Raw genomic sequence first — 27,427 nt, 5'->3', positions numbered from 1 at the left:
CTGGCTACTGTTTAATTCCTACTACTCTTCATCTGGTGCTAGAACTTGACATATTTTTATGTCTAATCCTTCCTTCTCTGATCAGTAATCTCAGAGACATTAAATAATTTGCCCAGGGCTTATCCTGTTTCCACCAGGCCACTCCCTTTCTGTTCTGAGCCCCACATACTCCTTTCAATCCCCAGAGGCTTTCAAAATTTCCTGTAGTTCTCCCTCTATCTAACCTCTATCTAGCTAGATAGTACAGAAACTATCTAGCATGGCTAAATAATTGTTTCATAAGTCTTGTCTTTTTTTAAAAAAAAATATTTTATTTATTTATTTTTAGAGGGGGGGGGTGGGGAGGAAGGGAGAAAGAGAGGGAGAAAAACATCGATATGTGAGAGAAACAGATTGGTTGCCTCTGGCATGCCCCCAACTGGGGACCTAGCCTGAAATTCAGGTATGTGCCCTGGTTGAGAATTGAACCAGTGGCTCTTCAGTTCTCAGGCTGACACTCAGGCCACTGAGTCACAGCCAGGGCCATAAGTCTTGTCTTTATAACAAAACTACCTTCCCATTCCTGTTTTTGTTTGTTCATTTGTTTGTTTCCTGTCATAACCCACTGCACAGTGCCACACAGAAAATAGGCAGAAAGGAAAAAAAGGTTGAATGTGTTCCTTCATCATTGTGTTCCTAGCTCAGTGTCTGGCATATGGCAGATGTTCAGAGGAAGGATTCATGGGTAGACAAGGCTTAGGCTGTTTCCCCCACCCGCACCCTGCCTCACCTCACGGGTTGGTGGGTGTCCAACAATGGTGGTATGGCATTGCAAGGCCATTGATTTGGTGTAGTGGAAAGACATTGGATTGGAGTCAGGTGACATGGGAGTAAATTTCAGTTCTGCTACATACTGTGCAACCCTGGGCAAGATACCTAAGTTCTCTGAGCCTGTTCTTATCAGATGTAAAATGGGACTGTTCTGAGGACCCAGGGGTGACACAGTGAGAGGAGCTCTCACCGAGGCGATCCTGGTTCACACAAGGCCTTCATCTCTCAGGGAGACCCCACGGGGCCAGCTCCAAGGGCGGCCAAGTTGGCTTTTCCATCTTATCTTCAAGGCCTATCCTCAATTCCTCTCCACCTTGTTGACTTTGGGGGTTTAAATAAATCTGTCAAATAATTTTATCTTCAAACATTGATGAGCAACAGTGTTTAAAAACAATCACTTAGTTTTTCTTTGTCAATTTGCCTATAAACCCATGTCATGGGTCTGTTTTTTCATTAAAGATTTGGGGAGGGGTTCACCCCAGACACTATGTGTTAATGTAATTTCCCTTGTTCCTTACAAGCAGGACTCATCTCCACTTTTAATTGAGGTGAGGACCACTTGGTAATTGTTTTAGCTCCAAGTATGACAGAATTGGCTCAGAGCCAGGGTGGTATAATGGGGGTGGGGGTGGGGTTTGGTGTCAGACAGGCCTGGATTTGAATTCTGTTTTCACCACCTATTCACTTGTTTTAGACACCAAATCTGAGTCTCTTTTTGCTCAATGTAAAAGAAGGATGATACCCCTCACTGAGTTGGCAGAAGGACTAAATGCAGGTATAAGTGCCTCGCATATGTGAGAGACTTAATAAATGCTAGTGCTCTTTCTAGAAACAATTCTTAAACCTCATGAACTTTGTTGGAAACTATTTAAAATAATTACATGGCATCCTGGAAGGTATGTAAGTCCACTTTGCATTTGAACCACGGGAACCACTTGCATAGGGAAGCCTTCTGGTAATTAACCTGGGGTTGGGTGATTTTAAGCCAGTTTCCATTCTGCTGCAGAAACAAAAAAGATAAGACTGGAGAAATGCTATTCCTTTAATTGAAGGAAGACTTTTATGTTCTCAGGTCTATTTTAATCTTAAGTGCCGATTATGCCTCATTCTCTCCTGTTAACAGACACTTCTGTAAGTGATCTGCAAAGGGGGAAATATGATTCTTACATAAATACTCTACCATGAGAAATTATCTTATTACTTAATATGCCAAAAAACTAATAAGATAAAGGAATGGTATGTGTCATTTTTGGACAATATTAAAACTTGATTTTAGCTCATGGAAATAAAGTGTGATTTCCCTTTATTATTCTTTTTTTCTAGGTAGAACAAAGGCAATGAAGGGTGTAAGGATATTATACGGCTGTGTTCTTTGAGATCTTGTGAAGACTGTGGAATGGATCTAGCAGGATGGTCTCAAATTAAGATTTTAATGACTTTTCTGTTTAGAAAACACACTCTTGCTGTTAATACTGTCTTGTCAGGTATGATTTTTGAATTTTCAGGTGAAAGCAAATAACCCCGTTTTCTATTTAATTGTACAAGTGCTCGCCTCTGTGTGTTAGCATGTTTATGTCTGTTAAGGAACACGTGTATAGTATCTACAGAAAGTGAGGGCAAACAATGGTAAGAACTGGAAATTTCCTGAATCATCCACGGCAAAAGGTGATTAAGTGCTGAATTTTGACAAGCTTAGGGTTGCAGACCCACATACTGAGTAGGGGCTTCACAAGACTTCGGGAGTTTCAAATGTACCTTTATATTTGCCTATAAACCAACGTCAAGTACTCACAAATGTACTTTTAAATCACAAATGTTCTTTGGTGTTTAAATGTTTTATTTACAAATGAACAAATAATGATTGATGTTGATGAAAGAAATTTAAACAGGACTGGAGCAGGTAAAAATTTTTGACTCTACGCTCACTCGGTCGGTGTTTGACCTTTGGTGACAGACACGAGCAGTTTCGGTGCTGGTGGTGGTGTGGGATGGCTACAGGCACAAGCACATGCTGTTTTGCGCTCTCCCCTTCCTATCACTTTGACAGAAATAACACTAAGTAAATGCCTTCAGCCTTCTCTGGCATGCAATTTTTCATCCAAGCACAATAGAATGTACTGAGGACCTAAAAGAAATTTAATAATCCCTGCATTCTTGTGATTTGTTAGGCCTTTCCAACAAACACCTGCGGAAACTACACAATATTTGCCTGGAGATTTAAGGTAACAGGCTTACGCTTGCAGCAAGATGAATGTTTCATTTGATGTCAGGCAGCCCCGTTGTGCTGGTATTGGGAAGTGTTGCCGAGCAAGTAGAATGTCCTTCTATGGATATTTTAAAGACCTATTTAAATACTTACAGCTTTTTGTAAAACTTTCAGGATAGATCTGTTGGGGGTTGGGGAATGAGCTGTATTGAACTACTAAGATTCCACCAACTTCCAATACTCTGAAGCAGTGTATCCATTCACTTAAGTGCACTAAAATGACACCTTTAGGAGCAGGGGTGGTGATGATAGATTTGGTAAAAAAAACTATCATAGGTTTGGACGCAGTATTTTTAGACCCTATACACATGTTCGTGAAGCTCTGCTATTCCCGTGGGCAACTATTAGTTTGAATACCTAGTTTTCTTCAGAAAAGAAACACAGGGGCTTGTCTTAGAGAAAAAACCAAAATAAAAATCTTTAAGTTCAACTCTGTAAAGTTCGGGCTGACAGTTTTAATATTTAGCTTGGTTAATTAAATACTATTCTTTGCCCTGAATTTAATTAGCCCAACCATTGAGGTAATTTAATATAATAATAATAAAAAAGAGGCTAATGAAAAGTGGAAGAGAATCTGACTATTCCTTCATCTGCCTCATTGGGGCATTTCTGCTTCACTGTGTCATTTTATGGATGGTATTGTTTTATGGGGGATTATGAATTTTCAATTAGTGAGCAAATGAAAGTGAAAGACAGACAGTAGATCATCAATGAGTGACTGTATCAGGAAATCACTAAAAAGCTTATCTGTAAAGTTCAGGTCATATTTCAATATGACTTCATGATACCTTAGGCAGCTCTTCCCTCCTAGGTTGAGTTTAAATCATGCTCTTTATTCACTGTATGAATAAGTCCTTGGTTAGGGTTTCTATTCAAAGGTAAGAAAGTCAAATATATGCTGCTTCTAAGCAAAAATGAGTGCTGGAATAAAAACGTGACCTTTCTTGTTTAGCTGTCACTTCCAGCACAAATGGACTGTTTCCTTTACATTGCTCAAGCTCTGCATCTCACGCTGAGGTGCTGTGCAGGAGAAGCAGACTCAGGTTCAAATCTCAGCTGGAAACTTGCTGGGTTGTTCTAGTTACTGAATCTCATTAAGCCTCAGTATTGTCATCTGTGAAATGAGGACAGTGCTATCTACTTCTCCCAGGTTGCTGGAGGAGAAAGGGAGAGAATGTAGAGGCTGTCTTGACACATAATCGATGCTCTGCAAATGGTGATTCCTTTTGACCTGAACACATCTCAAGTGTGCTTATAAATGAGTAACAGGCACGAAGGTATCATAATGCCAAACATAATGCCAACTGTGCCAGCTTGTTATCAACCAGGGCAGTGTTCCTCACACTTTAAAGTACGAGTGAGTCACCTGGGATTCTGGTTAAATATAGATTTGCATTTGGCCTGAGAGTCTGCATTTCACCATCTCCCAGATGACATTGATACTGCCGGCTGGAGATTATACTTTTAGCGGCGTGGAACTAGGGCGATGACTTTTGAATACTGAATTGACTTTTGCAACTTAGCAAAACAGAATTTTACTTTACCTTTTTTTTTTTGCTTGTTTGTTCAATGATAAAAATATTGGGGAAATCTGAAGATGCTACAGAAAAAAAAGTTTGAATAAACACATTTAAAAATCTGGGAAGCTCAAATCCATTCTACACACTTTCATTTATTGTCTGGACAGATAAAGTACAAATAATTCAAACACAACAAGATTATGGAAAAAAACAGTTACAATACTTTCCCTCAGAAATCATCTAAACTAGCAAGGTTAACATGAAGTCATTCATTATAACTAAAGTATACAACTGCCTGGTCCTAAGATTTTTTTTCCTTTTTTTTTCCCCCAAGTGTGAACACATTATAGAGCAGAGATTTTGGCATGCCTTTCCCACTAATGCTTACTTAGCAAATGCATCAAAACTTTGCCAGCAAACTGCGTTCATTCACAGCAGATGATGTAAAAAGGTTTCCCTGAATGTTGAACGAGTGTTCTCTGAACTGAAATCTGTATTTTCTTTTTAAATCAAAAAGAGGAAAAAAAACAGAAAAAAAATATTTAAAGGAGGAGTCTATGATGCAGCCTTGGTTTTCATTACCTGTCTACACTACGACTACCACTACGAAGTTTGCCTCTTCAGTGTGAAAACAACAGTCTGTCTACATGCACTTAGTGGGTTCAGCATGGAAAGAAACGCACAAAATAAGCACAAGTTATAAATAACCATAACGTTTTATTACCATTAAGACTAAACTTGTATTGAAAAGATTTTATATAACAAGACAAAAGCAATAGCAAATTTAACTATCAACTAGATTATGCATAGCGAGTAACTGTTTCTATTACCCAGGGAAGAGCATGAACCCTTGTCTTTTTTTTGTTTTGTTTTTGTTTTAAATATATAACCGTACAAAGCACAAACATACTAAAATGATCAGTGCACTGGACGTGGGAGAATGCTCCCTCAGTCATTTTGTTCCCTTAGCTCTGTTTTGTTTTCCCCAATCTGAATTACATTAAAATAAAGACCCAGTTGGTTTTATTTTTCTACTGTGCAGTAAGAAAAAATATTCACAACAAACATGACAATATATCAAACAATAATTCTACACAAGTTACCTTGATACCTCTTTAACTGTCACTTAAATATCATAAGAAAACATTTTAAGACATTACAAACAAAACTAGCCAAGTGTTACAACTTATAATAAATTAACCCAAAGAAAAATAACTTTATATATATATATTTATATTATATATACACATACACACACAACAGAATGACACAATAATATGCTTCTTCCCATAGTTTAAGTAAACAAATAAGTAGTCTAGCCAATCTAGCTATATTTGATCTCGGCCATAGGCATCATCACATCAGCGAATAAATAAATAAGTGTTTCAAGCAACATAAACAGTGTTTCAAATGTACCAACACAGCCCAATTCTATCAGCATGGGCTACAAAGTGAATTTGAGAATTCCTTAATGAATCGAAAGCAAATGTATCTTTTGTTTTCCTCTCCTAAACACATTACATTTAACTATGATACTAAGATATGTAAATAATTTCGTAGCACCTACTGCTCAAACTAAGGAAGTTTTAGATCAAAAGGAAAATTAATCTTTTAAATTTTTGTTCTGCTGACATCCCATACTGATGACTTAAAGAAAAACTGTCTTTCAACTCATCTCCTTGCTTTTGGGTTTTGACTGTGGGGAACTGTGGTACCCTGGGTAGAACGAACACTCCTTTCCCCTAGTAATTAATAATTTTTTTATTATTATTACATGCTATGAAAAGATATGAAGATCATCTGTTTATAGCCCATCCTTCAAAAAACAGTCTACGAATCCAGTTTAAAACACACATCTTGATCTCTAAAAAGTTACCAGTGCAGTATGAACGCGACAAAGTTGTCAATTTCCCCTAAATTAGCCAGTCAAAATATTTTTTTCTCAAATCCAGATTCTCTTGTAAAAATTCTTTATATTTTATAAAAATAGATTTTTCTTGAAACCCATTTTCAGCAAAGAGACCACCTCTTTGGCAACAATGTTAATGTTATTAAATTGTTAATGTCATCAGGTATCCCCCTGGCCCCCGTCCCCTAACAGAAGACTGTTTTAGTTCACATGATATAAAAGAAAAAAGGAAAAATAAAAAAATTTGCAAAAGTTTTTTTCATTTTTGCAATTTTTATTATTCCTCTTTAATTTGTGTGGGTTTTTTTATTTTATTTTATTTTTTTACCAATCTGATTGGATCAACATTTTGACAAAAAAGAAAAATCTTTTTTTCTTTCTTTGAATCCCATTACTTTGTAAAAATTGTTTTGTTATTTTTTTTGTTTTTTGATTTTCTTCTTCAAATGAGTGAATGGTCATCTTAAAAAGACCCACCTTCAAGGAAGGTAGTAAAGTTAGCTGGCTGGGTAAAAATCCCTGCACATCGCTATCTATGTATATTATATTCAACAACGACAGCTATGAAAGAACATTCAATGCATCAAAGGTATTTTTTTGTTTTTTTTCTTTTTTTTCTAAGCATTATAAAATCCTTTCCTGGTACACCTCAGGATAATCCAATGTTTTAATACTTAGGCAACACTGGCTTATAAAGTCCATGGTTTAATATAAGCCTTGAAAGGTTTGTTTCTCTCTCTTTTGTGTGTGTGTATGTGTGTGTGCACGCGTGTGTTTTGTTCATATATATTTATATATATATTTTAATAATTAAGGATGGGAAATTCAGGACTTATGGGCTTTGTTGGTTTTAAAGGAAACTTGCAACACTCGGTCTCCCAGGCGGTACCCGTTGAGGCTGGCAATGGCCATGGCGGCCTCGTCATAGTTGGTCATGGTGACAAAGCCAAATCCCTTGCACTTGTTGGTGTTGAAGTCGCGGATGACCTTGACGTTGTTCACTGCGCCAAAGGGGCCGAAGAGCTGCCAGAGGACACTCTCATCGGAATCAGGGGATAAGTTGTAGACAAAGATGCACCAGCCTGTTCCTGTGTGACCAGGAATGTTCATTCCCACAAGGCTTGTCATCCCGTCAATGGTGATGGGGGAGAACCTGGGGGGACAAGCAGAAGGGGGGACTGGTCCAGACATCAGTCTGACCAAGGATAACACACAGATGCACAGACACAGACACGGGGCAGAGGGCTGAGTGAGTGTTTGCAGGAGAGTCTTCAGGGTTTAAAAACTAAAATACAAAAACTAATGTCTGTGGCATTTCGTCTGATGGGAATGGCTAGATTGGCTAAGGCACGTATATGCCAAGAAAAAGGCCTAGGTTAATTCCTAAGAACCACGAGGGACTCCCAGAGCAAGGCTCTATCATAGTGCTATCACAGAGTACATTCACAGGGTGTTCCACCCTGCCCCTCATCCTCCCTCCCCACAGCAGACAGTGAGCTCTTGGGGAAGGGGCTCAATTTCATTCATTCTGTCACTCTATATATTTATTCAGTGGGACGCCTATGGGAATCTCACAGACATAGGGACATGTAGAAGACCCATCACTGTTTTTTTTAATTGAATAAGTGAATAACATTGGTGGAAGTCAATGCTTGGAATAGGAAATTTTATTTACTATTTTAACGGAGATTAGGGGATGGCTCTAGAAGTGCTCAAGTCTACCCTATTTGCAGTCCCTTGACTTATGGTTGTCAAAAGATCTCTTGATATTATTGAGGACAGACACATGGAGAATGAACAGGCATATTATATTATTAATTAGATGGGTGGCTTATGTTTCACTTAGAATTTATTCAAAAGAGTTCCCCCTCCAAAAATGAGCAATAACTATAAAGATGTATCATTCTTTGATGCTACATTACGTGGGATTCATTTCTAAGTGTTATAGGAGCAAGATTTCAAGTGGTTTGTGCATTTATATATCTTGAATCAATGTACATTAAAAATGCAGAAAATTGTTATTTACCCTATTGCAACTTCTTTTATATTTGACTAAGAAATCTCAGTTTCATTTAATCTTGAAAAGGAAAACAACCCCTCATATTCTATTCACTGTCTGATATAACATATCCATGTGTAATTCACGATGGGCGCATCAGATGAAACAAACAGGTTGCCAGTGCCTGCAGCAGGAGAATATGTTAATATTTTGTTTTATACCAAATGTATACAGGGATTTTGACCCTATATACTATTATCTTGCTTTTCATTTGATTTTTTTTTAAGTGTGGGTAGGAGAAGGAGAGGAAGCAAAAACTGAGGAGGAGATGGGGTAAAGTGTCATCTAGGACTTCTTGAAAAATAAGCAAATATTCTTGAAGATTAAAAAGTCCTACTAAAGAAAAGCTCTACATCTAGAATTTTGACAATCAAATGGCTGCTGAAGATATGCTAAATGTAACTCAATGAACACTATTTTTGGTATTATTCACTAAGTCAATCTTCCCTCTTGCTTAAAAACAAATAACCAGGTGAAACCAAAAACATCATCATACAGATTCTTAGAAGGGCAAATCCATGACTAATTGTTATTTGCATTATTTCTGAACACTGTCTTCTCAACCGGTTCTCCTCTAACTGAATAAATTGACTTCATTCAAGTTTATAGGTAGAGAACAGTTAAGTATTTATGATAAGGCCGAAAGTCAGGGTCAGCAAAGAGGTTTCAACTCCAGTTGGTTACGGTTACCTGCAGCACTTTGGTAGGAAGGACTCTGGGTCCAAATCTGGGTTTAATAGGAAGACAAGAATGAATGCTCTTATCAAGTAGTTTCGTTCACTATGGGCGGGGAACTGGAGGAGGTGGCAGTCACGCATGCCGTCGCTGGGCCCTCCCTGGCCTCCTCTGTGTGTGAGCATCTCTCTCTCTATAATGTTTCCTGCTACTTCACTAAGGTTAGAGGGGAGCAAAGGCAGGGGACAGAGCTGGGAAAGATGTAAAATGCGTAGGGATAGGCAAGCAGTGTGCTAGACACGTGGAGCTCACTCACTCCCTGGTACTGGGACTGAGATTGGAGAGACTGGCACCCTGAGAGCGAAGTCTGCTGTCAAGTTATGTCCTCCACTGTGTGCCTGTTTCCACAGTCGGGCACTTACCATGCATGGCCAAGTGGTGAAAGAACTGTCTTGTATGGGGATGTGATGCGAACTATTAAAGACCACATCTCCTTCCCTTGACTGTAGGAAGGGGAATTAAAGTGTGCAGCTCTACTGAGCAGGATGATGAAGATGCTATGTCCCTAGTAGCTCACTGGAGCTTATCAAAAGCACATTTGGGAATCTCACGGACACAGTGATAGAATGCATTCAACTTCTTGAGATCTGGCTTTCAGACTAGGTGTGGAGCAGCCTTGTGACTGCATTCAGAGATCCCCAAAAGCTTTGATCCTTATTTGACCCTATTTGAGCTCACAAACAAGCTTTAAGTGAATGAAACAGCAAATTTAAAACACGTATACATATATCATCAAAGGAGGATTTATAATAACCATTAAAACCTGTAATAACAACAACAACAAAAACAAACCCTGGTTGAGGTGCACACAGATACACTTTACTCTCAGGTTGTGCCCTGAAATGCACACTGAGGGGGTAGGGGCAGGAGACAGAAGGTCATCCACGCATTTATTCATGCTTTGGCCAGGGGCTGGTAGTCCAAAATCTAATTTTTTCACTGACAATCATAAGATTGTCAACCATGATTAACAAAATGTTCTAATTTTGATTTGCTGGAATTTGCCCTCTTAACTGAATCTTGGCATTGCTAATGTAAAACAGTTGCTCTGCAAGTTTGCAAAATCAGCTGGCAGAGCGGGAGTCTTCCCCCCTCAGGGAAGCTGCTTAGAGGACCAGATTAGCAAGGGCTGGTAGCTGTGGCACCTGAACCATAGGAGAAGCCCACCTGCAAATAAAAGAAAAAGTGAAACACACAAACAAACATTGTGTGCCCTAAAAGAAACAAAACCAACTGAAGTCTGAAATTAAAATTAAGAATTTGACATGCTGGTGGAAGAAAAAGGAAGAATTAAAAAAAAAATTAAAGTTAGTGAATTAAAAAAAAAATCTAGCCCCAGTCTGTGCCAACACGGACATCTGGCAATCTGTGGAGTTTTAATTACCTCTTTACGCCATAGGCCATATTAAGCAAATTGTCCAGCCTGCAAAGAGAAGGAGGGTCTCTGGGTTAATGCCTCACAGATGGCAAGATCGCTCAATGGAACTATTAATAAGAATGCTCCATTTTCAAAGAAGAAAAGCTCAACAACTTGCCCCAGTGCTAAGGAGACTATCCACCAGTAGATCCCCCCCTTTCCTGCCTCCTATTACAAGTAATTCATGTTCAGGTCAATGCTAGAGTTTAAAGCAAGTGTCTAATGAATCTCCCTTTCTTTCAAGGTCTGAATTAATCCCACTCCCCCCACCTCTCAGAACATTTGTGTGCATTTTATTTTACATTGTGTGTGAAATTGTTAAAAAGAGGCGGCTTCTTAAGTTGTTCACATTTTGTTTTAATTAAACCTGTGAATAAAGGTCTCTGTTTCATATTGACAATACACGCGCACACAATGCATATAGAATGTATCTTTTCTCTTAGTCTAGCTACATTAACTAAATCTTTTTATTAGACACATTTTTGGGGGATAGGGAGAGCTTTGGGGTTAAGATTTTTAAAACTTAGTTTCTATTTACAACCTGAAAGCTCTTCCCAGTGAACTGCCATTATGTTATAATCTCCCTCATGCTCAGTACCTTTTGGGGACAAGCTATTCACACCATGGGGCAGTAGTAACCATAGTTTCCACCATTAGAAGCCTGCTGGAAAGGCTTTTTACATAAATACTGCATGGGCTCTCACACAAAATAAAAATTAGATGACTTGGACTCTTCACGAAACCATTAACCATTTCAGATTCACAGGGCATGGGAGGGCACTCTGCAGAGGCTGATTTTCCTTCTCATTGTGGCCACATGCAAGGGCTGACTCCCTTCCCATGTGATGTTTGAAAAGGAGAAAAACCCCTCATCAAAGGGAAGTTAGGGCATAATTATTTAGAATTACTATGGGTAGGCCAAGAATATTCTTATCACTTGCACAACAGAGGCTGTTCAAGCTCGTACTGCCTTCATGGCGAGAAACCTGCCTTTCAGAAATGTCCCAGGAGGAAGGAAATGCCCCACTGCACCAGGAACTTCCAGGGGGGTGGGTAAATAAAGGAAACACTATGAAGGCTTGGACAAAGTCTTCCTCCTTGTCTACCAGAGACTGCTGACTTAATAGTCGGAGTAAAGAGCGCACAGGAGAGAGGACCGGCGCGCCTGACCCGTCAGAGTCACCTGCAGGAGAAAGGGAGGACAGGCTAACCCACTCTCCCCGGCAAGGGTCTGCCTCCTGACCTTTTCTTTTCTTTGACTTTATTAAAGCCACTGCCTTAGCCTTAAGTCTAAGACACTGAATTTGGTCACATCTGTGATTAACTCTTCTTGAAACTGAATCTTCTTATTTGGTGAAGTGCAGGAATTTTGTTTCAACCAAAAATCTGAAGTTTAGCCACAGTCACGGTGGTAAATTGGCAGGGGGCCTGGATTGGCATCTGACCCAATCCTCTCACTTTATGAGAGTGAAAACTGAGGCTTGAGGGAGGGAGTTGTGCACAGCGATTGCTGGGGGCGGAGGTTCTTAGCCTTGCCCCATCCTCCAGGGCCATGGGCTTTCCTGGCCCTTGCCCAGCCCCTACCCAGGTAGCAAGGTGAGTGGGCCCATGGGCATGCCTACCTGAACCTCTGAGCCTGGTGGTGAAGTGGGCCAGGGTAGCGCCGGTTGGGGGACTGGTAGAGCTGAGAGAGCAGGGCCTGGCTGGACTTCTGGCTGGGGTTGTTGGCAAACTTCACAGTAATCGGTTCTGTAGCACCGCTGGGCTTCTGGCCATTCAGCCCTTTGATGGCTTCTTCTGCCTCAATTCTTTTATCAAAGCGGATGAATCCCACCCCTCTGGACACTCCTGGGGAAAGGGAAAGAACCTTCATAAAGAGTGAACAAACCAAACTGGTAAACATCTCCAGGAAGAGATGGGCTGGGCCCCAACAACATTCTTGGGGAGTCAGCCCACCAATGGGGCTGGGGCTGAGCCTGGCTCGCTGACTGTCTCTAGCCCATCAAAATGCATCTGCCTGCACTTCCGCCATCATAGCTCTGGACAGGTGACTTTCACCCACAGAACACAAGCATCTCTCACATCTGTCACATCTAGCCCTCGATCACCATCCTGCTCAGTCCTTATCTCCCTTTAGTTGCTGTAACTGATCACCCACTGTCTGGTTTCTCATCCTCCAGTGGGTCCTCCAAACCTAGCAACTAGGTAATCTATTTGAAAAGCAAACCCTGAACACATTACACCCTTTAAAATCACTTCCTATACCTTTTTTGTACCTTTTCAATTTCTTATTTTGTTTATGGTTCCTGTTCATTGTCTCTCACTCCAAACACAAACTAACAAACAAACAAAACCCTCCTATGGCTCCATGTGGCAAAAGATAAAGTTCAGAGTTCTTGGAGTGGCATTTAATGCCCCTGAAGATCTTGCCCAAATCCCCTGTTGGGCCTCTGCCAGCCGTGCAGAACCACCAGATGTCCCTAGGACAGGTTGTGTTCTTGCTTGACTCCGTGCCTTGAGCTGCGCCCTATTCAGCTATGCTATAGGATACATCCTATCTGTCTAGAATGATCTATTCCCACTTCTTGCCAGATAATGGCAAGTCATCCTCTAAAACCCTGTCCAAACTTCACATTCTCAGTGGAGCCTTCCCAACAATTTCCACCAGGCATAGCATGCCTTTTCCTGAGCTCTCACGGTGCTCAGACAGTCCCTAGCAGGTACTCATCACACTGGAGTCCTCAAGGACTGTGCCTCCTTCACCCCTGGACCCAGGGTCCCTCTGCACAGTGTGTGTGACAGAGGCAGCTTCAGTGAGGGTTTGTTGCATAAATTAAATGATAATAATGTGATGGGCTGCTCCTAGGGAGTGTTTTAAATTGGGATCAAGTTGGGACAAAAACATTTTGTCATTAAAATGCAACCCGGGGTGCCTTACATTTTTTACTGAGAGGTGGTGGTTGCCCTTCTTTGGTGTGGACAAAGTACCTCAGTACTGGATCCTGGCTTCCTATCTCTGCACTGCTATGAACCAGCTGGACTGAGATCCGATCCCCCGCTTTGGACCTCTGTTTCCTAATGTGTGAAATGGGACAGTCTGAGGTTCCCTCTATCTCTATAATGCGCTCATCGGTGCTAGAGCTATAGGTACAGGTCCTTTCCACACACCGATGTAAGGTTACTGGGTTGAGGGTTGAGAGAGACTTCAAAAGTCATATAGTCCCGCCCTCAACACGAGGCCTGAGTCATCCTCACAGCCCCGCCGAGTGGATGAGCTGCTGCCAGAACTGCTCCCGTGATGGAGAACTCCTGCCTCCCAAGGTGGCCCATTTTAAATGTGGGCAGTGGATTGAGAAGAAGTCTTTCTCCTGCATCAAAAATCTATCTACTGGTGACTCATATCCTTTACCCTAAGTAACCATTACCCCTCTGCTCCCATTGGTCACAGGGCACTGTCTGGTGACATAAGACACAAGGAAGGAAATGACAAAGAAACACTTAACCTGTGACTTGATCAACCAGGATTCGTGAGGTGATGATTCGGCCGTATTGTGAGAAAAGCTGCTCCAGTTCCTTCTGTGTCATGGTTTTGGGAAGGCCGCTAACGTAGAGGTTAGCATCCCTGATTGAGGCAGAGCTCGGACGGGCATATGAGACCTGGGAGAAAGCAAGAGGAGCTAAATCCATTATAGGTAACACCCTCCGAGTGAGACTGCGTCAACAACCAAGGAGAGAGCGCCTCGCCTATCATTCTAACACAGGGTGTCAGTTTAAATAACTCAGGAGCTCAGATTTTTAGCTTACTCTTGTAATAGTAATGAGAACCAGGAGAACAGCAATAGAGGAACAAAAGGAGAGTTGCGGGTAACTTAAAACAAATGCATAGATAAGGGTCTCTAAGTGCAGAACAAAATAGCTACTGTATGGCAGCTGTTAAATGCAGAACTACCCACGCCTGGAGTTCTGAAGATTTACCTCCTGGGTGTGGGTGTATAGATGATTTACTGTATCCAACACATAATAATCTTTGAATAAACCAAAAAAAAAAAACCCCATAAAATTCTGCTCTGCAGATTTCTCTCCTTGCCACCCTCCCCACCGCACTCCCTTATTCTTGAGCACATAAAAGCGATCAGGTTCTCTGCAAGATTTTTTATGTTCTGTCCTTTGTGTTGCTCCAATCTGTTCCCACAAGGTCTGCTCTTGCTGAATGACAAAGTGCTGGTGAAATGGGGCTGAATGAACATCTGCTTGCGAAACTGGATATGTGACCTTGTCATAACATCTGCAAGAACCAGTTGCTTTCGAACTTGGAGGCGGAGCAGATAAAACCACAATAAACTAAATGAGGGCACGGTGGTGGAGAGGCGGTGGGGAGAGGGCAGTGCGAGAGAGGCGCGAGCCTCACCGATGGTTATAATAACTTTGACTTTGTAAATTTGTCCTCCCAGATCTCTCAACTGTTTTTTCCCCCCAAAAAGCTAACACAGAAGTGTAAACAGATCTGAAATTCCATCTGCAAGAAGCCAAGTCTGTAGCAGTACACATAAGCAAAGCAAACCCCAGCAGTCATTAATTTTAGACTTTCATTTACTTATTTATTTTTTAAGAAAACAACATCAGACGTTTGAAATATAATTTACAGCTAGTCTAACAAAAGCACTTTCCTGCTAAAGCTATTTCTGGGGCGGTTATGGCTCAGAATAGATGATGAAAACAGTCATCTCACAGCACATCTGACAACGCCGGACAGGAAGGGGCCTATATGCCTTAGCATTTTATGTTTGGGTGTTTTATTTCATTTATAACCAATTCACAAGACCTGCTAAGACTATAGGGGTGAGTGTGTGTGTGTGCACGCACACACAAAAAAGCATGTGTGCAAAAGGAATGGTACATGTTAAACTGGACCTTCAGCATCTAGAAGTAAGCCTCCAGCAGCGAAGGGGCTTTGCGTCTGGGGTAGGCTCTAGCAATGAGGAATGAGGGAGGAGCAGACCCCCTCACCACGGCACTCTCCCCCTTTCCGTGACAGAGATGCCAGACGCTTCTATGGGTTCCACACCCACAACTAGATGTTGACTCAACAGACAAACACTGTGAGTGGCTGATCTGTCTCACTGGCCTCCTTCTGTTGGGGCAAGGCAGCTCGCCTGCAGTGTCCGCATCTTCCAAAAATTCATCGGTGGCCTCTCTAGGCTCGTTCCCACAACACGGCTGACAGGCAGAGGGACCTTTACATGGAGGGCTCCTGTATGTGCATTTTTGGGGAGGTGGGGGTGAAGAACCAAGAGCCCTGTGAGACTGCCTGGACAGGGTGCCACTCCACACAAGGCTCTCGTAATCCCTGTCCTTTAAGGGATAAAGTCTTTCTGGTTATAACCTTGCAAAACTCTTTTGGAGGCATGAGGAGGGATCAGTAGGGAGAAAGAAATAAAAACATAGTGATATGTCCATGGTAATGAGGGTCACCCTTGTCTTACCCTTGCCAATTACTGACAAATTATCTGAATGACCTTTGTGTTCCCCTAAAACATACCCTCCTACCTCTGTGAGTTGGCTCATGGGGAAAAAATTTTCCACCTACTTCTTTAGGTTCAACTCCTACTATTCTTTCAGACTCAGCTCAAGTGCTTCCTTCTCTAAAGAGTTTTCCCTGATCTCACTTCCTCCTAAACCCCCTCCAGCAGGGCTCTCATTGAGGCGCACCCACGGTACTTAACCTGTTCTGACCTTGATTCACCATCTCGCCATCTAGTCTGCTGATCTCCTTGAGGTCATGGGCTGTATGTGTGTGTCTTATTTAGCTCTGTGGCTCTAGCTCCCAGTGCAGAGCCTGATACCCACAGAGTACTCAACACCTACTAAAAGAGTAAATGAACACCCACAGATCATAGTGAATGAGGCTGACATTAAAGGCTCTTTGGGGTTAATTGCAGCTTGGATTCCTGAGAATTAATGGGGAATCACCGAGAGGAAAGCATCCAGAATCACAGCTGTGTTTCCCTGCTACGCTAAGAGCTAAGGGATAGGTTTCCAACTCTCCAGTGTCTGGGGCTGGAAGAATTGAAAGAGTCTTCTAGGGCTAGATAGCACTTAGAGGCCTCCTCTTCGCAAACATTTCCCGAGGGTCTGCTATGAGCCAGGCACAGTGCTGCACGCTGGGGATATATAACAAGCAAGAACAAGGTATGGTCTCTTGCCCTAAAGGAACTCCAAGTGCAATGGGTGCAACAGGCAATGCTCAGAAAGTACTTAATCAATGAGTTAAGTGGAAGAATGGGTTAGGACACACGTGGACCCATTACCACAATGCCACAAATGTGTGCTATTCCAGGGCTATGTATAGGAAGGAGACAGAGCTGAGGTGGGACTGGTGGTGGGGCAGGTGGTGTGACCGTGTGTGGTGGGGTTAGGCAATGGCGGCTTGATGATACTCCTCGTCTGCTAGGACCATCAGGAAGATGAGCATCAAGGACTTAGTGTAGTGCCTGCCTGGCATGCAGTAAGTGCTCAAAGGATAACAATGACTTTGATTCCCATTAGTTTTGGGCAGCCAGAACTGGGGTCCAGAGGGGGGCAGGCTGGGACAGACCTGCTAGGAAAAGCTGGCACTGGGAAGCCAACTACACAACCAGAACCATTTCCTCAAAGATGATTCTGACAGAGGAAGAACCTCAGTCACGGAGAATTACTGCGATAGATCCCCAGAGATAAACCTGAGCCACAAAGCAGCAGCAAATCCCAAAGGTGATCAGCACCCTGCTTATTCTCTGCCAAGTCAACTCCTGCTGCTTAGTTTTTCTTTATTTAGAACCTTAAATCTATTGTTCTCTAAGTCACCTGTCCAGGAAACACATAGGAGTGGGCAGAAATATGAAAAAAAAAAAAAAAGAAGAAAGAAAGAAAAAAGGATCTTCCCACATTGCAATATCTAAAGTTTTCAAGTCTCCTCATACATTTATTAAATCCTCGCCGAATGACTACAGGTGGCAGGCTCTTGGTTAGGGAGAAACATTTCTAAAACTCCCAGTTTTCAGCTCCTGCAGAGAGTGCAGCATTACTGGCTTGTTAACCCCACTGAGCCCATGGCCTAAAGCCTGGGGCTCCCAGTGCCTGAGGCAGTTCCCTGGAGAAGCCTGTGCCCAAGCCCATGGGGATCCTGCTTGCTTCCAGAGTCTCTGAAGACCAGACTGGCATTTCTAGGCCAGCATTGATCCTGCTCTGGCGCTCAGAAAGAGCTGGAAGTGGGGTGGTCACTCCTCTGGGTGAGGGCGACCCAAAGGCAGGCACTGGTGAATGACTTCCAAATGGACTTGAGGAAAGATCTGTAGCCCCCCTACACTCCCCATTCCCCCCCATCCCTGCAGGTGCACAGCAAGGCTATCCCTCCAAGCCCAGAGCTGTGAGCCCTGACTGCGGGCCAGCTCCAGCACTCACTAGCTGTGTGACCTGGGGAAAGGGATTCTATGTTGATAAGTCTCAGTTTCTTTACTGGTAGAAAGGAGGATTGTCCTTTGATGGGCTATTATAAACCATTGAGATAATAGATTGAGTGTCTAGCACATACCTAGAATTTAGTAGATACTTAGCAAACCTGATTGCTGATGAGTCATACCGGCTTTTGTTGGCCAGCCTGGGATGCTAGCCCTCACTGGGACACGCTTTTCAATTTTACCACACAAGCAAACATTTGGAACACTGCCAGTGAGTTCCTATACGTCCTGGCTCACCCTGGTGGGGTCTGGATCATCCTTTATCACTTCAGTGCCATGAGTTGTTAACTCGAGCACATTCCCACAGACTCCACTGCTTCCGAAGGGACTTCACAAGGCTGCTCAGAGAGTCTCCCCAAGGTGGCCAGGCAGGCATTGTCATTCCTCTCGGGCGGGAGGCAGGAACAGGGCCGGGGGCTGCTCCTTCCCACACAGCACTCTCAGGCCTGTCACCTGTGCACAGCCAGGGCTTGGCCTGGGCGGGGGCGAGGGTCGGGAGGAACAACGTGGCCTGGAGAAAACCATTTCCTGAATCATCCGGCAACCCCACCCCTTGTCTCACCTGCCACGGCCCAGAAAAGGGAGGGGACTTAGAAAACCTGATACAGGCACGGTCTCGGGTGTGATTAGGTAAATAAGAGGAAAAGGCATCTTTCTCTGCCCTGAAAGGTGCTCCTTCAGGAAAACACTGGCATTAGAAGATGAACGTTCATTCAGTCCAGCCCTCCCTCAATACTTCCTGTGTGTCAGGGCCTGTGCTGGGGGCTGGGAGTGGCCCTGCCTCAAGGACCCCCGCAGTCCAGTGGGGGAAGTATGCAGACAAATGAAGGGTGTGGCGCAGAGGGCTGTTCCTGACGGGAGGTACTGACCGGGATGCTCATTTTACACTTCCTGTGTTTTGTTCCATGTGGAGGGAGCCCCGGGGAGTGACAGTCTAGGCCTCTTTGTACCCATTCCTCTTTCTTCTCCACGGGAAATGGAGCGCCTGCTCTAAAGAGGCTTCGATGCAGGAAATGGGCACGTGAACCGCACATGTTGCCTGCTTCCTTCCTTCTGAGAGTCAGGTGACCACCGGAAGCACACTTTCTGTTCCTGGCTCTCAAGTTCTACGGGAGCAGGTTATGCTCTCATATGGGGAGGCTTGTGGGGGCCAGGGTAGCTGTGACAGGGTACGTCGGTCTGTCCAAGTGTGGGGCTCTGAGTTAGGAAGCCCACTATGTCCGTGGATTCCATCGGGGTCTTAACTGGTAATAACGATGACCTTAGGATTCCATATGCTTTTCTCTTTTGTCTCATCTCTCAATGGATTTGGAACTTGGAGGTGTCATTTGTTGGGACCTTTGAATTACAATAAGGACTTGTATCACGGACTGGGTGTTTTCATGAGCTCAGCATTCTATTCACAAAACTGCCAATCTCTACAACCATAGTTCATGGTAAGTGGAAATAAGGTGACAGGTGACATTGGTGATCCCAACAGAAAGCACCATCCTTGAAACCTGCTTCACAGAAACTGGATGCTATAAGCAGTCTCAAATTTCAAGGCAGGATCCCCACAGGTGGCCACCTACCTTATACATTTCCAAGGACAGGAAGTTCACTACCTCATGAGACATCCTACACCATCACTGACCATCACAGATTAATGGAAAAGTCTTCTACTGAGTTCCGAACTGACACCCCCACAGCTTCCAAATTCTCCTATTTCTATTCTAGCTCCACACACTGGGAGCATCCTTCTTGTCTTCATCAGCCCTTGTCTTATGGGTCTCACTGACAGGTACTGGTTGGAATATCAGGCAACAGTATTTTGAATTTTGAGACAGAACCTTCGAGGAAGTTCTCATTTATGTTACCTTAACTGAAAGTGAGAATCTATTATGGAATGGAAAGGAGACAGAGTGACTTCTTTAAGAGTAAGGACTTTGGGGTTGAAGAGATGTGGGTTTAAATCCTGACCACTTACTGGTTGTGTGACCTTGGGGTAAGTCACTGAACTTTTCTGAGCTGCATTACTTGAATAAGGTAGTTTAGAAGCTTTCTAATAGAGATATTTGAGGGTTAAACAAGCTAATGATAGAAGATTCCTAGGCACAATGCCTGACACACAGTAAGTACTCAATAAATAGTGGGCTTTGATACAACTGCTATGTAATGAGGCCTTCTGCTAGACACTGGGGGTGCACAGATGAATACAATAGTCCCTGACACGTAGACTGTTGGTCTGGCAGAGGAGAGAGACATACACTAAGACTGATCATTCCAGAAGACCAGGCGGCAGACTTTCCCCAATCTGTTGTAATGCCCTAATCTCTGAGTGAGCACAAACTCCCCAGAGCATACAGATCCCGGGGGGACATTCACTCCAAAGAAACTGGGAGAACAGCAGCAGACTCTGGTGCTGCCAGGGCCTTCTAGCAGCAACCCTGCCAGGGACCCCCTATCCTACCTCTAAGAGCAGGGAGAGAAGAAAGAAGCCACCTGGCTCCTGGAAACCACAGCTTTGACTGTGAGGATTAGCTTGTCCCTGCCCACAGGCAGGGCAGGTGTCAGCTTATGTGGCCCCAGTCTTCATACTTTCCCTACCTGCCACCTGATACATGCTTTTCTGTTATCAGGGGCAAAACCTGATGCTAACACTTCCAAGAGGGTCCCAAATGTGCCCTTTGTCCCTGCTCAAATGCTTTCAGTGGTTCTCCAGCACCTTGTGATGGAAGTTCAAAACCCTTACCTGAGCATTCAAGACCCTCTGGGACCCATCCCCACCTCTCCTCTCCTGTTACTCCGTGGACCCTGCGCTTCAATTCAAACAAAAAAATTTGAATGTGTGCTGAAAGTTTCTATTTCCATGCCTTTGTTCTTGCTGTTTGTTCATCATCATGGCAAAATGGACTCCTGCCCATCCTTCCAGGGCCAGCCGGAATGCTGCCTCCTCCATGAGGCCCAGGCACAAGCGACTACTCTCTCCATGCCCTCTATAGATGGCACACACTTCAATGGCAGCAGCTGTCACACCCTGTTTCCCATCACAGCCATCTGTGCCAACACAGGATCTGCCCTCACAGTCTGAGCATTCTGGTGGTTTGTGCAGACCTCCGGTGGCATCTAGTTGCAGAGCCTTACGTAGGGCAGGAGCTGAATAAAGGCTCTCTGAACTGAAAGGTGAACGTATGCAATGAAGCTCTCAGGAGCTGACTCTGGCCTGGAGAAGCCAGAGTGAATCATGGAGTTGAAGAGTATCCAAGAATATCATGAGAGTCTCTGGCACACAGTAGGCCAAATAAATGTCTTTTAAAAAAAATGGTGCGATGATAGATGTGTGCTTTACAACTTTGTATTAAAAGTCCATCAGATTATCAAGGGGGCTTAATAGGTACAAGAATCTCGCTGTCTCTCTGGTGGCCCTTAGAAGGGAGAGATGTAATAATGATTTAATGGCCTGGTTAGTGGAAAAGCTAGTCTCATACTCAGGGCTTCAGATATGCAGTCACTCTCTTCACTAAACTGCAACTCCTGACTCTTGCTTTATGAACGGCTGATGAGGTTTCTGTGGCCACCTGGAAGCTCCATAATACTTTCCACTATTCAAAGCCTTTTATAAATGCTGTCCGAGACTCCCCCTGTCCTCATGTAATTTTCACCTTAGGAGACACTCTATTCATCTTCATTCTGGGGAGCATTACTTGAGCACCCACTGTATGCCACGATTACCTGTTATGAGATACTATTAGTTCTATTTCCTGGATGACAAGCTCTGGCTCAGTGACGCCAAGGACTTGTTCAAGGTCACAAAGTCAAACTAAGACATAGATGGATATGTCTCTAAGTTTTGGGATTCTTTCCGCTATGGTAGGCAAACGTGGACAGTGAAATAAAAGCTGTGTACTTGGCACAAACTGCAATTGCCCTGGAGTTGCTACCAAGCTGGAATGGTCACACTATATTTTATTAGTTAAACTATTAGAGCTGGAAGGAACCATTCTGCAGATGAGGAAATAAGTCTAGAGAAGTAAAAGTAGGTTCCCAAGGTCAGCCTAGTAGTGTTTGACAGAGTTGGGAGTTGGCTCTCCATCTCGGCTCAGAGCTCTTTTGACTGAATAACAAGAGGGAACAGAAGAGGGAAAAGCTCTGTGACCTTTGACAGGCTGGCTGATTTGCCCTGGGGCTTCGTGATGACCATGGAGAAGTGATTATTTCCCAGGGCCACTGGTTTTAGGCTGGCATTGCCCAACAGAATGTTCTGGGATCATGTAAATGTTCTAGATCTGTGCTGTTGAATATGGTAGCCACTGGCTACTTGTGGCTACTGAATACTTCAAATGTACTGAGGAACTGAACTTTTAATTTTGTTTAATCTTAATTAACTTAAATTCAAATAATAGCTATATGTGGCTAGTGGCTACTCTACAAGTCTCTGGGCAAGAGAACAGCTCAAAGCCCAGAAACAACATAAAGTTACAGCATCTCAGCCCTAGAAGGGGCCTTTAGGATCATTTAGTCAGATACCAGCCTGGTATAGGAATCCTTTCTATGTCATCCCTAATGACTGCATTTGAATGCCTTTGATAACCAGGGACACATTATCATCCAAAGCAAAGGTTCTACCTGTACAGCTTCATAAGTTCGCTTCACAAATTCTTAAAATATAGGATTGAGTTTTAGAGTCACTTCAGACTTTTTCCACCTAGCGAATGGAAAAGCAACCATTCCCGGGTGAATATGTGAGTGAAGCACCGCGGACAACATTTGCCACCAGACCATCCTTAGGGGGTCAGGTCTTTTAAAACCGTGAGGCTGAGAATGGGACACAAGACAGCAGAGATGAGTTGACCAGGGTGGCCAAGGAAGGGCCGCTATTTCCTGTGATCTGAATTTCTCCTTTAAGCAGCTCACATCGCACGGTTGACTGCGTTTACACTTGTGGACTGAGAAGCCCCAAGCCCCATTCCACACACTTCTGAAAACCTGCTTGTCCTCCAAACCTGGGCCTGTCCGATTTTCTTTTGTAATACAGACACAGGACACCGTGGGTGACCTCTGAGGTACCGGGATCCTGTCAGCCTCACTGGGCAGGGACAGCAGGGAAACTCTCAAACTCCTATCCCTGTATTCGAAATTATTCACTCAGAGGAAGTTAACGGCAGCCAAACAGACTCTCTCACGGGAGAGAGGGAGCAGCTTGGTACAACTGGGTAAACGGGTCTCCAGTTTCAACTGGCATTGCCACATGCCCTCTCCTGGCTCCGTGGGGATTCAGCGATCCAGCCGCCCTTGCTGACCTTGGTGGGGAAGCGCTCAGGCACTGGCTCTGACTATAGTTGTAATGGGGGAGGAGAGAAAATGCCTTTTATTATTAACAAGACCGAGGGAGGCAGTCTATTATTTCTGGGTGGGGTGATATCCGTCAGCAAAAAATGATCTGCTAACTCTCCGGGAAGCATTAAGAGCAGTGATAGGAGAAATAATTGCTTATGCCAAGTGCAAAGAAAAGATGCCTCAGCGGAATGGAGGCCTTCCGCAAGGCAGGTGGATGGTGGGGGAGGGAGGCGCGGCTCCCCGACGACCCCTGGCGGGAGAAAGGGGTGGGAGGGGCCCCTGGAACCTGCAAAACTCAAGTGTGGAAAGATCCCCTGGAGGTGCCGTTAGTGCTATGAGAAGAATAAAGTGAAAATGGAGAAATGGCCGGGTGGCATCACAGCACAGAGAGGCTGGAATAAAGAGCTTGCTTTCCCTTTACTTCCCAGAGAAGGGAGATTTTTCCTCACGAAAAACCTTCACTCACACCTTCCCCTTCTCTAGTCCTGCTCCCTCTGGAACTGGATTCCTGCCCAACAATAAAGCTTCTTCCTCTCTCGCCCCATTTCCTGACTGACTGCCAACCCTCCTGGGTTCACTGAGTGGCAGAAACAGCCCTTCTGCCCCCTCATCCATGACCTGGTCCTGAAATCACTCACACCTCCAGTTTGCGCAAGAGCCGTGCTCTGTTTTACTTAAAGTGGTATTTTTATCATTTGAATAATAGCTTAGTGCAATTGGTAGAAAAAGACAAGACACAAAACCATTTGCAAACATGTAACTCAATGATAAAAGGAAGTATATAAAAATGGTAATAACACTGAGTTGGAAATGGCTGATACTGCCTCCATTATACGATAATGCATTTTCCCAATAATTCATCAATAAGCATGTCTTGCTTTTAAACTAAGTTTAAAAAGCTCCCAGAAGAACTGATGAAAACCAATGTCTAATGCTGACAAAAATCTATCACAGCAGCTAGCAAGTCATTATTTTCATTCATCAGTCACCCCAAGTGGCACTCCATTGCCAGGTGAACCTTCTAGAACCTTACTTTGACCAGCTCCCTCTTCCGCTCAAACCTTGTATAGCTCCCTACTTCCCAGCAACCCCTCCAAATCAAACGGGAACCCCTGGAGCTGCGTGACCGCCCCCTCTGCTGTAGAAGACTTGGTCTGCTGCTTGTCTGTCTGCTATGAGACAAGAGTTTCCAGAGGCAGAGCAGCAAACACTTTGCTAATCCTGCACCTCAAATTTAGGTTAAAATCCAAGCAGGGGTCCTACTACTGTGAAAGTTTTAGTGGAAGTAATTCCAAACCATTAAATCCCATTTTGAACCACTTTTTGACCGAAGGGTCTCAGTGTAAGTTGAACCTGTATCTAAACTTTGCATTAACATGTCCCACTTCTGAAGTACTGCAGAATCATCTGATTTTTCTTTGACTCTAATTAATGTGGCAAAGAGCTGGACCACTGCAGCTGGATTCAATGGAGTGCTTCTTAACAGGAGGCTGGAATTATAGTGCAACTTCAGAAGACGCTCTTCTGGAGTCGATGGTGACATTCAGGACTGGGGCGGGCATCGGCACGGGGACTGGGCATACTGGAAATCATTTTCGAGAATTCATAGCCATTTCACCCAATGCTTTCCAGAGTCTAAAGTGGTCTATGCTTGAGACAAGTAGGGAAAAAACTAGACAAACAGAACCCCAAAGTCCTCCCTGGGGCAAATCATCTTCCCTGGGCTCAGGGTTGAAATGCTGAGAAAAGACCCAGTTTCTCAAGTGAGGAGCCAGGCTGCTCTGGCAGGCCACATGTTGTAACCAGCAAGCCTATGTGACACACATGGATGGGAGAATCACTGGGGTACTGCCGGGAGGGCAGGGGTCTGAGAAGAAATGATCTGAAGTCAGACCAGTGCTCAGGTTGATGGCAAAAGCCCTGAACCACAAGTCTGTTTACTGAAGAACCTGGGAGAGACACGCAATTCATTTGTTTGTTTTTTTTAGCTCCTTCCCATGCCAGGGAGTATATAACCTGTGTGAGTGTGGAGCCAAACACACGCCCACACACTCATGGCATGCACGTGCTGCTGAACAAGCAGGCAGTGTGACATTCCAACTCATACGACCTACTGCCAAAGTTCCTTTTTTTATTGCTTCAAATCTCACTACCAACTGTGTGACCCTGAGTAGCTTCAACTTCTCTGGGCCTCAGATTTCTCAGTGGCACAGATAGCACCTCCTTACAGGGCTATTTTAAGAATTAGAGCTGAGGCCCTGGCTGGGTAGCTCGATTGGAACGTCATCCTAATACACCAAGGTTGTAGGTTTGATCCCCAGTCAGGGCACATGTAAGAATCACCCAGTGAGTGCATAAATAAGTGGGACAACAAATCAATGTTTCTCTCTCAAATCAATAAATTAAAAAAATTTTTTTTTAAAAAGAATTAGAGTTGATCTGTGTAAAGCACCTAACCCTAGGGATGCTTCAAGGATTAAATGTGATCAAGCAAGTAAAGGAGTTAGAATAGCGTTAGACACCAAGTAAGTACTCAATGAAAGGTAGCAATACTATTATTATTTCCTTTCAAGCTTATGGTCATATATTAAGCAGCTCCTCTTCTGACAGAACCTTTCACATAACCTTTGGATGCTAACCCAGCTCAACTGCTCACCACGTATGTGGCTTTGGACAAGTCACTTCATCTCTGTGAACCTAATCTTCAAGATGAGGGGTGGGAACCTGGCCATTTTCTCCCACTAAAGAAGTTACAATCCAAAGAACAGCCCCTCTGTAGTCCCATGTTTGCAAACACTTACTCGCTAGTTCCGAGGAGATCGCTGTAATGCACACTTCCAAAGAAGATACTTGTTTTTTACAGATAGGCAAGTTATCTGCAGTCATCCACACTAGTCATTGCATGTGACTTAGGAATCACACTCTTTCTTTGCTTTAATGCTGTGTCTGCGTCTAGACTGTAACATTCTCCTTGAGGACAGAAGCCTGGCCTTGCCCTCCACATGCCCTCAGTATTTGCACAGTCACATTACATTCTACTTAATAAAGGGGAAATGGATATTGGTTAACAGGGGACCATCATTTGTGGGCACCTTCTACTAGCAGTCCGGTAATGAGCCATTCACTTCCAATCAGCAAAACGGCGTTTGCGATTTTAAATTTGAGTTCAGAGGCTGCCAATTGCTTGTCCACAGGTCGACTAGCAAGTTATATTTGGCCCACCTACACAATGTTTTAAAATGTTCTGAGGTGGTATCCAACCTTTAGAAATTGGAAGATTTGGCATAAAAGAAAATCTAGATTTCAGTTTCTGTTGAAGAATTGGAAGATCTGGCAACAATCTAGGATTAAATGATCAGCAGTAGCTGAAGAAAAGCTGCCCTTTTTACTGCTTTACAGCTCACTACAGGCTCCACTAACTGCCCCCCTCCCTGTTTTCCAGAACTATCTCTGAATCAAGCTGTTGATCATTAACCTTCAAAGAGTAGGAATTAACTCTTGGTGTGCCTGCATCTATTTTGTGCATTCCATTTAAAGCAGTGTGTTTTGCATGAAGCACTCCAATAGTGCTCCATAAATGTGAGAAGAAGGTACAAACTTGACCAAGTTTGCAAACATGTACTAGATGGTTCCAAGGAGATTTCTGTGATGCATGTTTCAAAAAAAATATATTTGTTTTTTTCCAGATAGACATGTTATCTATTCTTTCATGGAGTCAGACTAGAGAGATAAATCTCATGTCACTTATCAAAACAAACTGAAGGAGAAGAAGTAAACAGAGGCCTGAAAGGCAGAAAAGCAATTTTTAAGAATTAATAAATGATGAGACTATTAACAACACACAAAAAAGGTTTGCTCTTCCCCTCCCCTTTAATATGATTTTTACCTTAAACACTGTG

The 27,427-nt window shown here is 43.5% G+C and overlaps 1 protein-coding gene across 5 annotated transcripts in view; it reads right to left on the bottom strand.

Annotated features, from left to right (window-relative positions):
* Window positions 1–5,856: 5,856 nt before the first annotated feature.
* Window positions 5,857–27,427, bottom strand: part of ELAVL4 (ELAV like RNA binding protein 4) — an 86,419-nt gene continuing 64,848 nt past the window's right edge. For 4 of the 5 annotated variants that reach the window (XM_054572291.1, XM_054572287.1, XM_054572297.1 and 1 more), the window contains exons 4-7: window positions 14,220–14,373; window positions 12,339–12,564; window positions 10,684–10,722; window positions 5,857–7,700 (exon numbers count right to left, since the gene is read on the bottom strand). In XM_054572291.1, the coding sequence (XP_054428266.1) occupies window positions 7,331–7,700; window positions 10,684–10,722; window positions 12,339–12,564; window positions 14,220–14,373 (789 nt within the window). In that variant the 3' untranslated portion in view covers window positions 5,857–7,330. The remainder of the gene's footprint in view (window positions 7,701–10,683; window positions 10,723–12,338; window positions 12,565–14,219; window positions 14,374–27,427) is intronic. The other variant, XM_054572301.1, reaches the window with a different exon arrangement.

Source organism: Pteronotus mesoamericanus, unplaced genomic scaffold (assembly GCF_021234165.1).
Source record: "Pteronotus mesoamericanus isolate MK-2021 breed Mesoamerican mustached bat unplaced genomic scaffold, CSHL_Meso_final contig_105, whole genome shotgun sequence".
NCBI classification, from domain to species: domain Eukaryota; kingdom Metazoa; phylum Chordata; class Mammalia; order Chiroptera; family Mormoopidae; genus Pteronotus; species Pteronotus mesoamericanus.
The sequence above is the reverse complement of the archived record's forward strand: the minus strand, read 5'-3'. Positions and strand labels throughout refer to the sequence as shown.